Source organism: Talpa occidentalis, unplaced genomic scaffold, assembly GCF_014898055.3.
Source record: "Talpa occidentalis isolate TD23 unplaced genomic scaffold, MPIMG_talOcc4v2.1 talOcc4.13, whole genome shotgun sequence".
Lineage (NCBI taxonomy): Eukaryota > Metazoa > Chordata > Mammalia > Eulipotyphla > Talpidae > Talpa > Talpa occidentalis.
The window spans coordinates 50,309,094-50,324,875 of NW_023601322.1; the positions used below are offsets into that span (position 1 = coordinate 50,309,094).

Below are 15,782 nucleotides of genomic sequence, written 5' to 3' on the forward strand. Positions count from 1 at the left end.
GGAAAAAACTGTAGGAGCTTGGAACTCATGGAGGACATATAGTTAAGTGAAAAAGAAAAAAAAAAAAACAAGGAACAGACGAGCATGAATATCCTAGTACCATTCTATAAAACTCAAAATGAAATTACAATGGAATCACTATTTCTGGAAGGACACGTAGGAAACAACAGTGATTGCGGCTGAGGAGGGGGCAGTGGAGCAGACTTGGCACTGTAGTACCTCTTTGTACCTTTTGCAGTTTGCACCATGGTCCAATATATTATCTAAACACCATCAAAATTAAAATAAACTTAACAAAGCAAGGACTCTTAGGCTCAAGGAGTGCTATGGTTACAGATGAAGCTGGTGGCCGGGCTGAAGCACACAGGCAGGCATGCAGGGCCTGAGGCCTGTGTGTCTCTGGGAGCTGAAAGGACCCCTTCTTCTCTTGCTGTCCCCGGCCTGTAGTCTTGGCCTGCAGTGCACATCAGAGTCCCAGGGATTTTTTAGAGCCTTCCAGGGATAGCTAAGAGAAGGAATTAATGGGATTGGTCACTGGTGTCTTTCCAGACACAGCAAGCTCAAAGCCGCAGGTGATCCCTGCCCTTGCTGCCTGACAGGTCAGGTTGGCCACCCCACTGGGAACAGGCTGGAGGGAGGCCGGGCACACATCCGGAAAGATCCACAAGCCAGCCGCCCCCTTCTTTGAACTTTGCCTTCCCTAATTGCAGGTCCACAGAGACCTGGCTGAAAATTAGTTTAAATGCTAAATTAAGTTTGAAACCACTAGTCTCGACCCCTCTGGAAATGGGACACCATGTAAAAATAGAAACTTTAAATCAACTTGTTTTTCTAAGCTTTATACAGCTTTGCTGTGAGGTTCAGAGTCCTTTGGCAAATAAATTATGTTTGAAGAGAATCAGGTGTGCTGGGAGGATTCTTTCAGGATGAAATTTGGCTACTCTTCATTAAAAGAAATCAAGACCGCCTGAAAGAACCTTGAAGGAAGATGGTTTGCCTGCCTGAATTTTTCGTCAGGATAGCCATTACTCTGCTTGGATTCTTAGGCAGCTGATGGGTTATCGAGGCTTATTCTTTCAGTGGTAGAATCAAATAATTAAAAGCAAATGATTGCTAGGGTCGCTGGAAACATTAGCGCCTCAGGATCAGACTTGTAAGCAAATAGAATTGGTCTTTCTCCAAACGCTGTACTGATTTAGCCACAGAGTCATAAATCACAGGGGTTGCCTGAAAACCAGACAACTTTCCCCAAGTCCTGTATCTTGAATATTCTACAGCAGCGGGGCTGCCTGTCGGAAGGAGAAAAGCACCAGTGTTTTTCAGAAGAGCTGAGCCTTGTAAATGAGGAAAAAAATACTCGAGTGCTTTCTCTCTTGAATTCTGTAGAAATCGCTAGACTGTAAACTAGCATTTGTTTTTGGGGAGCTTACTTTCCAAGTCTTTTCAAAGAATGTGAAAATCCTATGTTAGCAATGAGACTTCCTGATCTCTGTGACATCAGGGGAGCTTTAGGCCAGCCCAGCTGGGGCCACGGGTCTGCTGCAGGAAGGGGTCTCTGCTTAGGCATGTGCCTGGCATGGCTCCTGCATGGGCAGGGGAGTGTGTGTCCTGGACTAACAGTAGAAGGAACCTGCTGCTTATCAAAAAATTCCTGTTGTTTCTCTTCTGCCAGCAGGAAAGGAGAGTGGTTCAACGAGGCAATGGTAGATGGAACAGGTGGAGGAGGAATTTCAAGGAGTCATGACCTAGAACAGTTTCAGAAGCCCACCTTAAAGAAAATTGTGGCCTCACTCACTGGGGCTGGGTGTTTACTATAAAGCAGCAAATGTACATTATGTGAAAAAAAATGGAGCTGGGAATTGGGGCAGAATGATGGGCTTGGGCTGGAAAGCCATGCTGTGTGGATATTTTATTTGGGCCAAGGTATGAAGAATCACATCGCTGCCACACTGCATAGCTGCTGGTGTGCATTTTAATTGCAGAACTAGTTCCTTAAATTTCTTGATTCCCAGCATATTCCAGTAAACAGGCATGCAAGGTTGCTTTATTTAAGGAGTTAGCAGACCAGGAAATACTTGTCAGGGACAATGCAAATGGTAAACATTTCATCCCTTAAAAGGCAAGAAAGCAGAGAGGACAGGGTGAAGGCTGGGCACGCAGGATATCTGCCATTCTGGAAGTTGTACTAACCCTACTGTATGGGAGTCCTGACTCTGTGGTATGGGGAGAAAGGGAGAAATGGTCCAAACCATGGAGCCCAATGGATTTCCAGCCAGTTTAATTCATTTATTAAAATGAGTCTACTTTGACTATTTAAATAAATTAAAATTAATAGAAGTGGAAGAAACAAGTAAAAATAAATTAAAATCTTATGAAACCATTTTTAAAGTGAGATTTACTAAAGACCCAGTGTTTTGTTTTTTTTTAAGATTTATTTATTTTATTTATACAAGAACCAGGGTACAGGTCAGGTTCGCGGGAGGGTGAGAAGACTCACCAGAGACAGAGCAGGGAACAGAATAGACAGTTGGTGAAATACACTGCTGAGGGGAGCAGTGGGCGCAACAGGAGAGGTCTGCCGCGCCATGTGGGACCCTCGCTGGCCAGCCGGCCGGGATTGAACCAGCGCTGCAGAGGCTGCGGACAGCTTCATAGTGCTGCGCTCAACCGCCTGCGCCACCAGGGGAGGCCCCGATACCCAGTGTCTTGTGTTTTTATCTAACTGCTCACATCTCCTCATTGTATATACAGGCATGGTAAAGGCAAAATTATCTTTTTTCATGATTTACTGAAAAATATTTCATAAAGCTGGAAAGACCTCTGTAAGCGGACTTCTTGGTTCCTAAACTTCTTAGAAAAATCATTTCTAGAGATGTAATGTTTCCCCCAGATCCACCAAGTGCTGCTGCTTAACTTCCAGGTGCAGAAGAGAGTTCAGTTGACTTTGGCTGCCTGTGTGTTTGGTAGCCAAATACAAAACCCGAGGACTCAGCAGCCCACCTTTCTTGCCTTCTCCAATCCTGTGGCTCAGGCCCTTTTGTGAGTAACTATCAGACTGTGGGTTGCTACACAGTGAGGCTTCCTAAGCCCTCTGCCTCCGGGCAGGCAGCACCTAGCTGAGCGGGGTCAGGGCCTGCTGTGTATTGGTGCCCCTGCCAGTGGAAGAAGATGCTGGGTTACAGCACTGACTGCCAGCCCCGCTGGTGGCTCCTGCCCTGCAGGTGGAGACCAGCATACATGGTCAAAGCTTTTCACTGTGCTTCCTGCTGAAAGTGGAATTATGATGGTCCCTTTAAGCCTGAGTTACTAAAACTCCTAGAATTGCATATCAGGAAGAACCCCATGAGTCCCTGCCTGAAGGTGGAGCCATCTCATCATAAGTGGTAAGTGCTGACCACCATATTGATATTTTTAAATATTCAAAGACAGCTTTCTTTCAGTCAGTCTGTCAGTCTTGTGTCTTCTTCCTACCCTTCTCAAGATATCTTGAGAAACAAGAAGAAGAACACTTTGATCTTGGCTTCAGGTATTTATAATGAAACAGAGAGGGCCAAAGAATACGTACAGTAGAAACTTAATCAAACATGTAGAGAATTATACTTGTAAACAAAAGATTTCAACATTGGTCACTGGCCACAGCAGGTTTCTTCCTGAGAAATATTAATGTGTTTTTAATCCCATGAAACAAAACTCTAGGAAGTTTCCATCATCTGTTCCCATTTCTCCTCATCCTTGAACAAAGCTTCAACCCAGGAAATGTTTAATTCAGTTTGCTTCTCTAGTTGATTTATTCACATGATCATATTAAGTAATTTCTTTCAATCTGGGAAAGTCTGGAAACAAGTGGAGACTGTCAGCAAATGTTGTTGATGAACCACCTTTCCAGAAATAAATATTGGCCGGGAGCAAGAGAGAGCCTGGAGGATCCCTGTCAGTCATTGGCCAGAGAAGACCTTTTCAAGGGATCAGAGTCCTTGCTGAGGAGACACTATCTTTGCAGGTCCTCAGCCTGAGGCAGCCTGGGGCTGGGGACAGCACGCAGCAAGCCCGCTGATTAAATGATACTCGGATTTTGCTTTGGGCTTATAAAGTCTTGGAACCACATTATTCTGTCTCTGTGCCTTGGCAACCTCATCTGTGGAGTACCCATGACCCCTTTGGGAGATTGTAAAGCTTCAGGAGTTGATGCGCTTGAACTCCTTAGAATAACGTGCCCCTTACTCACAAGCTGTGGTTACTCAGTGTGACCAGGGCGCTGGGTGTGATCAGAAAGCAGAGTGGGTAAAAACATTACTGTGTCTGCTACATTGCTGACTTACAAAGTTTCAGATTGATTTTTCATTTTTAGAATGAGCTGGAGTTTTTTTTTTTGTTTGTTTGTTTTTTGTCTTTTAAGAAATTAATTCTATAGGCTCTTTGCTGTCCTCTCCCCTTTGAATTAAAACTTTTTATAGTTGATGTAAAGAACAGAAACAAGAACACACATTCTGGTCCCTCTGCTTTAACCTTCAGATCTTTTTTGTATAATAACCCTGACCTTAGGTAGCTCTTTCTGAGCTTTAGAGAAAGCGAGTGATGGTGAAATACAGTTGGAGGATCTGAGAGAGGACATCTGCTAAGATGAGAACCAGGTATTAGAGCTTGGGCAAAAAAAAAAAGAGATACTTCCTGAACAAATGATATTTCATAGTACAAATCACTGTTCATGTTGAAAAACTCCACACACTGAAAGACTACCACTTAAGGAAAACATCTTGGAAAGGAGAAATCTTACAGCCAATACAATGTATAGGGATTAATTTCTACTTTCCCATTGTTGTTCCTGTAGGTGATTTAGTGTTAATCCAAGCCAAGGATGGTAGTAATTAAAAGCACAAATTGCATTTGGAAAAAACCTTTCTATAAAACAGAATAGTGTCCTCCTTACCAACCATGGCTAAATAGGTTCCCTCACTCACAGTATCCACGGGAAGTTCAGAACTTCCACCCTTGCTTTGGCATCTTTTGTTTCTTAAAACCAGCTAAAGAGTTGTTTTCAAAAGTAATTAATCAGGCCCTCCCTGGTGCCACAAGGGGTTTAGACGCAACCTATGAAGCAATCCACAGCTACTGCAGCACGAGTTCAATGCCAGGTCAGGGAGCTACCCACATGGCTCAGCAGACCTCTCCTGTCTCGCCCACTGCTCCCCTCAGCAGTGTATTTCAGCCAATCCTCCTGTTCCCCACTCTGTCTCTGGTGAATCCTCTCACCCCCCACAACTCTGGCCTGTACCCCAGTTCTTGTATGTATAAAAAGTAAATTCTTTAAAAACAAATAATTAACCAACAACAAAACCTGACATTAATGACTTGACTATATTTCTCCATAGAAGATATATAAATAGCCCACAAACTCATGAAAAGATATCAGCATCACTCAGCACTAAGGAAATGCAAATCAGAACCACTGTGGGAGACCACATCACATCCATTAGAATGGCTGCTATCAAAAAAAAAAAAAAAGAAAAGAAAAGAAAATCACAGTTGTCAGTGAAGATGTAGAGAAATTGGAAACCTTGCACTCTGCTGGTGGAATTATCAAGCGGTGTGTAGTCACTACGGAAAATATTGTGGTCGTTCTTCAAAAAGTGAAAAATAGAATTGCCATGTGATTTACTGGCCATTCCTTTTCTGGGTATCCACTCAACTGAATTGAAAGCAGGGTCTTGAAAAGATATCTGTCCACCCATGCTGGTAATACATATTATTCACTATAGCCATAAAAATGTGGGAGCAAACCAAGTATTCATCAATAGATGAATGGATAAACAAAATGTGGTGTAAGGTGTATATATAACAGCTTTTAAAAGGAAGGAAATTTTGACATGTTACAACATGAGTGAGCCTGGAGGACATTATGCTAAGTGATATGAGCCTGTCACAAAAAAAGAACAAGTACTGTATGATTCCACTTATGTGAGGGACCCAGAGTGGTCAGGTTCGCAGAGACAGTAGGATGGGGGTAGCTGGCGGGTGGGGTGGAGGGAGGGGAGCTAGTGTTTAATGGATGGAGAGTTTCAGGAGGGGAAGGAGTTTTGGAGAGGGTGGTGCTGATGGCTCCACCATGTGAGTGTCCTGAATGCCACTGAACCTTAACACCTGAGATGGTTAAGATGGTTTATCCGAGGTGTATTTTACCAAGATTAAATGACATAACCAGTATAGGAATTTGGCAAGACCAATACCTGAGCACCCAGTAGCTCCCTGCCCTTGCTGAATTCTCACAGACCCAAATGAGGACTGCCTAGCATGCTTTCCTCTGCTGCCTCTGCTCTTTCCTCAGGACCGCCATGCTCCTGAAACCAGTCAGTACTGGATTTTCATCTTGGGATTTAGGACCACGCCTTGTTGTTCTTAAAGAAAGGCACCCATAGAACACCATATGCTATGCCCTGGGCATGGCGCCTTCTGGAACAGCGTGGACCTGGCGCCTGTGCCCACCTTTCCTCACCAAGCCTGTTTCTTGACTAACCAAAGAGCAGCTGATCCCTGCGGTTACCCCAGAAGCAGCTCTTACAAAAATTATGACCTTCTGTTCTCCCCCTCCTGTCCTCCCACCCTACCTAAAAGCTTTCTGGGAAATTCCTAAAGTGATTTATTGGTATTGAGGAAACAAAAACATCTCTTCAAGGATTAAGACTCACACCTTTCTAGAAGGACCAGGAATGAAATGATCACAACTGATGTTTCTAAATTCCCAAATTACCTATAGTAAACCAGGTGTGGAAGCCGGAGGGGGTGGGGAAGCCGGGCTGGCAGTCTCCTTGGGCTGTTTGGTAGGTGAGCAGGAGCAACAGTTAGCAAGCTGCCAGTGTGGGTCCTCAGGGGTAACGTGGACACTTTCTGGCACCGCACTTCTAATACTGACTTGAGTGTGTTCCTAGGAAGTCCTCTCTCTTCCCCAGGGTCTTCTGCACATCTTAGCATTCTTGCTCACTGGGACCAGCCAGAATGCCATTGTCCTGTGTGCAGGTGCTTTTCCCTGTTTCCTCCCAGTAGCTTGCATGTAGTACCTCAGTGCTGACCACATGCTGCAGGCCACTTTCTCCATGTGCCCCCAGAGTCCTTTGTAGGAAACCACAGGCCACCAAATGCACTAGGACCACAGTGTGTGTATGAGCACAGTCCGCCTCACAGCACCTCACGTGAGAGAGGGAAGAGTGGATGGATGCCCCCCACCCCCAATTCAGGGGAGGCAGCCCCTGGCTCATAGGCCCTATAACAGGCCAGACAGCTGACAGTGACATTGAGGTCAAGGACACTCTCCTGCTTTCTAAGCATTGACTTTTCCAAACAGCATTTACATAAGCCTCTGTAGGGGAAGCACGTGGACATTGCTCTACCGTGAAGACCCATGCTCAGTGTCTTTGCTGCCTGTAGAACCACGACCCCGCCTGTATAGCTACCTGGCTAGCTCAGTTCAAAACCTGCATAACCCTGGTTCCAGGATTTGTTAACATTATGGAAATGACTGAGTGAGAGGCCTCCTGAGACAGAGCCACCACTATCATGCACTAATTAAATGGCTTGAAGCTATAAAACCAGAAGCAAATTAAAGCCCGTGAAGCCTTCTAACCCTCGAGGCCAGCAGACACACATGGGTGGCTGGTGTGCACACCAGCTTCTCGGTGACCTTGGGCCTTCTTTAAGGCACCCTTCCACCCTTCCTTTGAACAGACCCCTGCCTTTCTAGCCACCCCTTCATCCACAGCAGCTAGGAGGCCATCCTTTTGCATGTTCATCTCATAATTTCATGGAAAATTAATTGTGAGAAAATACATGTAACACTTGCCATCTCAGCCATTGCTAGTTGTACGGCTTCAGTGCACCCTCAGTGCCTGGAACTGTTCATCTTCCCTAACCAAAGCTCCGCACCCACTCAGCACTAACTCCCCACCCCTTACCTCTGGCAGCTTCCATTCCGCTCTCTTCTCTGTGAATTTGACCACTCTGGGTGCCTCCTGTAAGCAGAACCCCATGGTATTTCCCTGTCGTGACTGGCTTATCTCCCTTAGCATGATGAATGCAAGGCTCATCCATGCTGTAGGATGTCAGAATTTCTTTTTTGGAAGCTGAATAATATTCCATTCTGTAGATACGCCACATTTTGTTTATTCATTCATCTGTTGATGGGCACTGGGTGCTTTTGGCTGATTGTGAATAATGCTGGTGTACATGGCTGTTTGAATATCTCTTTGAGACCGATTTCAATTCTTTTGGGCATGAACCAGAAGTAGAATCCCTGGTCATGTGTTAACTTTTCCACAGCAGCTGCACAGTTTCACATTCCCACCAGCAGCAGCACAAAGGCTCCAATATCTCCACATCCTCCCCAACACTGTTATTTTCTGGATTTTGGGTTTTTTTTTTCCTTTTATAGTAACCATCCTAATGAGAGTGAGGTCTATTTATAGAACTTTTTACAGCTTGAGGTGACCTTTCATTTTGAAATCTAGTGTCCAGCACTTGTGGTCTCAAAATGGAATGGGATCTTTTTCTCTATTTTTATTTATTATTTTTATTAACAAGTATCATTATCTTACGTCCTTGTTTATCTTTTCACAATATAGGGTTTCTCCCCTGAGGTCTGGTCGCCATACTTTTCCCACCCTTAGTCTTCCACCATAGTCCACTGTGTTCTCCCAGACCCCGTCTGCTCCCCTCCCCTCCTGAAAGCCTCAGATCTATGGTTGGCTTTCATGGATCTGTCTTAAAGTTCATCTGTGTCTAATCCTTTGCTTGGTTTCTCTGGATTCCACATATAAGTGAAACTATCCAGTATTTCTCTTTCTCTTTGGCTCATTTCTATGTCATAAATGGAACAAGTTATCTTTTTTGATTGTTGAGTAGTCCACTCTGTGTGTATATACCACATCTGTTTTGGGTGCTTAGGTTGTTTCTGTATCTTGACCATTGGAAATAGTGCTTCTGTAAACATAGAGTGCAGGTTTCCTTTCAACTTCGCGTTTTTGTGTTCTTTGGGAGATACCTAGGAGTGAAAGTGTAAAGAATTCTAAAGAGATTCCATATCATTGCAGGACATTAGGCAGGCTCTAAAGTCAGCCAAGCACATGTGAGCACTCACGCAAGCACACGCACACTGCTTGCCCCTCTTCTGTGTGCCCAGGTGCCTCAGCAATACCCTGAATGTCCATGCCAGTGTGGGGGGTAGGGCTTGCCCAGGCCTCGGGGTGAGCCACTAGAGGGAAACACATGGACACGTCTCTCCCTTAATGACAACAGTCTCAGTGTGTTTGTTTCTTGGCTTCAGAACCACGACCACGCCTGCATAGCCTGCCGCATCATCCACCGCTCAGACGAGCACCGCCCGCCCCTGCTGCCCCCCAAGGCCGACCTGACTGTTGGGCTGCACGGCGAGTGGGTGAGCCAGCGCTGTGAGGTGCGGCCCGAAGTTCTCTTTCTCACACGCCACTTCATCTTCCATGACAACAACAACACCTGGGAGGGGCACTACTACCACTATTCTGACCCCATCTGCAAGCACCCCACCTTTACCATCTACGCCAAAGGCCGCTACAGCCGGGGCGTGCACTCGTCCAGAGTCATGGGAGGAACGGAGTTTGTCTTCAAAGGTAGGACTCTGGCCTCAGATCTCCGGGTCACAGCCAACGGGCGGGGCAGGGAGCAGTGATGTGAGGTTTTTTTGATGAAGCAGAGCCTCGGGCCTTCTTTCTGCCTGAGGTGTGGGGGAAAGATTCTGGAGAACCCTCTGCCTCAAGGCTGTCCTTTGAGTTTCTCACTGTGGGTGGGGCCAGGGGATGGATGGCTCAGCCCGATACCAGTGACCAGGAGTCCTCCTGCTCACCCGTGGGTGTGGCCACGGAGAGTGTTCCCGGGAAGGGAATCTCAAGTCTGCATGTTTTAATAATGGCTGGTCCTGAGCTGCCCCTAAGGTGCCCTCACACTTGGAGACTAGAGTGTGCTTTTCTCAGCGGGGAACACAGCAGGTATTAGTTACACCTCGGAGTTGTCATTTCTAGAGTTTGTCATGTTCTTGGAAAGTTGTCTTGTGCTCGACGATGGAAGTTCAGGCTACCTAATAATGACCTGCATGAGAGTGGTGAGGGATGAGGTTCTTTGGGCTGTGGTCAGCCAGGGAGGTCTTGTGGTTGCCCTGTCATGGCCAAATAAAGTGGGGTATCCTAGACGCTGGCTGGGACCCTTCCTGGGATAGCATTTTGTGGTTCAGTCTATATAGTATAAACTATTTCTGCAACGCAGCTAAGTCCCAGCTAATCTGGCCCTTTTCTTAGGAAGATTCACTCCAGGAAGAAGGTGGCCTAGAAAATAGCCATCTTTATCTAACTCTACCCCAAGCCCTGTGGTAGACACAGAATGTAGTGCCTGCAGAGGGACTTCAATAGCTTCACTGTGCAAGTGCTGGGATCTTATTTTCTATATTTACTCACATTTTTTTGCTTGCAGCCTAATTTGTTTTAGATATCTGACTCATAGACCAGTATTAATTTGCAAAAATGTTAACTAGTCTAAGACACCTTAACAATTATAAAAAAAATCAAACCTTACAGCCTTTTTATAAAAATAGAATGCCCGTTTTTGGTGAATATTTTGTCAGTCCCAAAGAGTCAGTGTTACCAAAGACAACTCCTTGGAGACACTTTTGTGTTTGTCTGTGTGTAACAGACATGACAGCTCAGTGTTTATGAGCTAAATGTAGACTTTCTTTCGCTCACACCTGCAGTACACCTGGTCTGACCCCCATTTGAATGAACACGAGGGACTCTTTCTCCGTGAGCATGCTTAAGAAGACTGTGGCCGTTGGGTGTTTTGGGGTGGTGGGGAAGTGTGCGGAGATAGGTGCTACCTGTGTTTTCTCTGTGGGCTTTCTGTGCTGCCTGCAAACTCCCTCTAAGTCACAAAGCCACTCTCTCTCCCTCACAGTGAACCACATGAAGGTGACCCCCATGGATGCTGCCACGGCCTCGTTGCTTAATGTCTTCAACGGGAATGAGTGTGGGGCCGAGGGCTCCTGGCAGGTGGGTGTCCAGCAGGACGTGACACACACCAATGGCTGCGTGGCGCTGGGAATCAAACTACCTCACACAGAGTATGAGATCTTCAAAATGGAGCAGGACACCCGCGGCCGCTACCTGCTCTTCAATGGCCAGAGGCCCAGTGACGGGTCCAGTCCAGACAGGCCCGAGAAGAGAGCTACATCCTACCAGATGCCCTTGGTCCAGTGTGCGTCTTCCGTGCCCAGAGCCGAGGACTTCCCCGAAGACCACAGGGGCTCCCAGTATGGGAGCAGGGCCTCGGTGGGGAGTGCTCACCCTCTGCTCCTCACCTTGCTCACCGGCCTTTTGACTCTGCTGCACTGGAACATCTTCAGATAGAAGTTTTTAAAAAGTTTTATTTTTCCAAGTCAGGATTCCTTACAATTTGACAGCTCTGTGTTTTTAACAAAAGAAAGGATATTATGATGCACTTGAATGTCTGGAATGGCCCTATTTTCTTCAGCCTTCCCACCCACCCCCACCCCAGCCTGAGTCATGAGAGCACTGTTTGAAGTCTCTACTCTGAACAACACCCAGTGGGATCCCTGGCCTAGGGGCCTTTACAGTAGTCCTTGCACTTTAAGACCAGAGGGTTTTGGGCTAGTGTGTTTGGGTATAGGGAGCAGGGGTGAAAACTAGGTCTTCTTCTTCACTTCCTCTGAGTTACTGTCTTTCTGAGTTGAACTTAGAAGAAACAGTTATCAAGCTGCAGCTCTTCCTGCCACTTTACCGCAGTTGCTTCCTACCCTTTTGTGAAACTGTTTTACTCTGAGATTTGCAATCCAGAACCTAGTACAGAGTTGGTTTGGGATCACACAAGATACCTTTTGTTAATAAAGAAGAGACATGGGTGTAGATATGTACATAGGAAAAGACACAAAGCTTAGTGTAGCCACCGTGACAGCCTTCATGCAGAAAAAGGAGAGAATCCAAACTTCAAATGTTGAGTAGAAATGTTTCTGTAATTAAAATTTCAAAGTAATTTAAACTATTGTTGTTTTAACTTGTTGGGAAAAGAGACATTTGTTAGTGCTGGTTCTGGGTGGTGGTAGATAAGAACGGTCAAGCAGATGCCAAAAGTAGCCCGGCTTGCAAGCAGCGGTGCCCTGGCTTGGGACCGTGAGTTAAGTGCCAATGCCCTTCACTTTGAAGTTTCCTCTGCATGCGACCCTTGCCCTGGCCCATGCGTGTCTGATTAGGGCTGGGCAGAGGGAGCTTTACCCTGGCATCTCTGCTACCTTCACTGATGACTACGCGCACCACGCTTGGGTGCTCTGGCTGTGCAGACAGAGCAGTCAGGGTAGCCAAGTTGGGTGCTGCGTTAGGCCCTGCACTTGTGTAACACTCAGGCTTCCTGTGAAAGCCCCTGGTCGCCGGACATGCCAGTTTGACTCGGTCTCTGTCCTGCTGTTGCCTTGGCTCTGTCACGCAGTGTCTCAGGGTCCCCTTGGACAGAGCCCGTGACTTTCTTCCTCACCGGCATTGGGAGGGTGCTTGAGGCATGTCTGCCCTTGCTTTGGATTATTGGAGATGGTGCTCTCTGAACACTGAGTGCTAGTGCCGGTGGAGACTGCTGGAGGGAAGGAGTGGTGACCGAAAGCCTGGATGTCCTGAAAAGCAAACATGGAAACTAGGATCAAGGTCAAGAGTCATACTTGTATTTAAGAATTAACTTTATAAAATGCTGTAGCATTCAGTGTGGTGTTAAGTTATAATAAGGACGGCATGGAGTACCAAAGTGCTTTATCTTTAGATTATATTTTAAGTTGTGGTGCATATTGAGGGGGTTTATTCAAATGCAAATACTAACTTAATGTCTGTCTGCCAAGTTAAATAAACAAAGATGTCAAAAATACTCCCACAAAATACATTTTACCTGTGGATCTATTTAATTAATACTAATTTTGTCTTTAAAGGCTCTAATAAAATTATATGAGAAACTATGTTCATTGCTAAGGGATACCTCAGTGATTTACTGTAAAAATGATAAGTTAATAGCCACTTAATTCAAAGCTTTCACTTAGACCTAGCTGGTCATACCTAATAAAATGACATGTACATACATACAGTCAAGTATATAGTTATTGACATGTACACAATGTTTTATTAAATATATATATAAGGATGATATGAAATTCACATCGTTTTTGGACACACTGTAAATTAGAGTGACCATTATAATTAATTCACAAATTTCTGACATTTTTAGATTTATGCCTCTTGCTTACTGTTTCATGTATTTTGTATCTTATCTTGGTTATGTCATGTTAACATGAGTAAGGGGTTCTAAAAGTAAACTGCCTGAATAAGCCCTTGAAAATCTTCATTTTACATAAATAACCCATTACCCTGAAGAAACCTGGGACCAGTTGATCTGCTTTTAAAATCCATTCAGGTTTTAGAATCAGAAGTTTAACTTAAGCCCATGACATTTCTGAGGAAAGCTTGACTGATTAGAGTATTTTATAATTAGATCAGTCCATAATAGGCACCCAGGTGCGGGCAAGTAAACCCTGAGTTCTGGTAAATACTAGATGAAAGTAGTGAGCACAAAATTGGTGGCTCTGAGAATCCTTGGTGGCCTCCTGGAACTACAAGCTATTCTTGAGCAAAAATAAAATCTGGATATAATCTAGGCTTCACGCACCCTAAAACCTACAAATCCCGATGGCTCACAAAGGAGCTCCTTGGAATCTCAGTCTACCCAGTACAGGAGAAGGTAGTTTGTTCAAACCATGGGCTGCAGGGGGGCAGCACCTCATCTTCACTATCTGTGGCATCCAGCTGATGTGCATCCTTAAGCCCACTGCAGTATCAGAGGGCTGTGGCCTCTAAAGGGTAGCTCAGCCTCACCCCACACAATTTATGATATGACTTCAATGTCAGACTCTTGGAGTTCCTGGTTGAAGGAAAGCTTAAATGATAATAAAAGAGTCTGTCTCTATTCTGCCAACTCTTTAAACATATTCTTGAAAACAAAGATGATGTTCATAATAGTCCTCACAGACATTGTGGTGTTTTATTTTAAAAGGTACATCCGAGCCCTATAAGACATAGGAGGTACATGGCAGTGGAAGATAAGACCAGCAGATACATAGCATGTAATTAGGCATCTCAGGACACTGTCCTCGAGGGAAATGCTGGACAGCCAGAGGTAGGTTCTTGAGAAGGGAGTACTGAATGGGCTGGAAGGAGAGGGTGTCTGCTACAACACAGAGTCCTCTGCCCCACATAGACTCTTCTGGCTCTTTTGAGAAATTTTCCTAAGCATACATTTGCATCAAAAAACAAAGGTAGCTGCAATGCCTTCCACAAATTTCTAGAGTTGAGGGGAGAAACATATGCATTCTTTTCTCACCAGCAGGAGATTTATATGTCTGAAACACTGATTCTTCAAATGAGTGTTTCTGATACAAAGTAAACAATCTATAGATTGATGCTCCCTTATAGCTTGTAAGTACAGCATTAAAAATAAATGTGGATTGTATTAGAAGCAAGCAGCTTGGCAGGGTAAAGTAAGGTAGACCAGAATTCTATGGAATGAATGAATGAATCCTGTGAATTGTAATGAGAACATAGTGTTTATTCCTCCACTACAGCTGCCTTAATATAACTGGAAATAAAGGGACCTTCGTAAAACAGGGCTGACTTGCCTTAAAAAGCCTTTGCACATGTTAAGCTTTTGAGATGATTTTTTTTTTTTCCTAATGGAGCGCACAAGACCAGAACTTAAAATCTATTAAAAAACAATTATATTTTTTAATAATGTATTTTCTTACATTGTTGTTCATTTTTGTATAATATTTGATTTCTCCCCTCAGGTGTAGTCCCCGTAGTTCTCCCACCACCTGACCTATCACCACAATCCCTTGTGCTCTTCCCTTCCCTATTCTGGCCCTTCCTCCTCCCCTGCTATGCACTGCAAGTCCATGGTCAGCTAAAAAAGCAAAACAGTACTTTATAGAGTTCTCTGCCATTTATGTAGAAAGAAGCAACCGGTATCTACTCTCCAGTTTAAACCTTTACCTATTTTCAGTACATTTTTAGCACCATATCAACTTGAAGATCTTTTTGTTTCACAATTATGCATGTATTTTGTCAATGCACAGATCAAGTCTCCTTCCCCAGTACATGTTCCAGATTGCATTGCCCAAGAAATCTGACTACTTGTAAAAATGTTTACTAAAATAAGGCTAGTTAATGGAGCATTAAATTCTTTGGAAGCTTTTGCTTACTCTAATGAAAACCAAGAAAGTATTACTCATTTCACTTTATAGATGATAGGAGGGAAGCTGCTTCAGGTTTAGGATTAGGTAACCCAAGTGCTATTATTTACCTTTTAATCCCTAGAATTTCAGCCTGACTTTCCACCTTACCATGCTAAATAAGTAGCACCCTACTTGGTTCTAAATGTGCATTATCTTCTTTAATTTTCCCAAGAATCTAGTGTGGTACTTTACAGTTTAGAATTCTTACAGAAAACTCCAGTTATGGTTTACAGTGTGCTCAGTTTAACTCCTTGAAGGCCTTTATCAACCACCCTTCAGAACAGAGAGAGACAGCAAGACTTATAAAGCTTACATCTAGTTCCCGACTTCAGGAAAGCAGACATTAGCAAGATGTATATCTTTGGTTTTCAGTTACATAGAAGAAACCCCCCACCCTAATACTACTCTCCCCACCCATATTTAGGAAGGCCAGGAGAAT

At 44.6% G+C, this 15,782-nt stretch overlaps 1 protein-coding gene across 2 annotated transcripts in view; it reads left to right on the top strand.

Moving 5' to 3' along the window:
• Positions 1 to 14,823, top strand: part of APCDD1 (APC down-regulated 1) — a 34,511-nt gene extending 19,688 nt beyond the window's left edge. For both annotated transcript variants that reach the window (XM_037508847.2, XM_037508848.2), the window contains exons 4-5: positions 9,311 to 9,632; positions 10,963 to 14,823. In XM_037508847.2, coding sequence (XP_037364744.1) covers positions 9,311 to 9,632; positions 10,963 to 11,414 — 774 coding nt within the window. In that variant the 3' untranslated portion in view covers positions 11,415 to 14,823. The remainder of the gene's footprint in view (positions 1 to 9,310; positions 9,633 to 10,962) is intronic.
• The last annotated feature ends 959 nt before the right edge of the window (positions 14,824 to 15,782 follow it).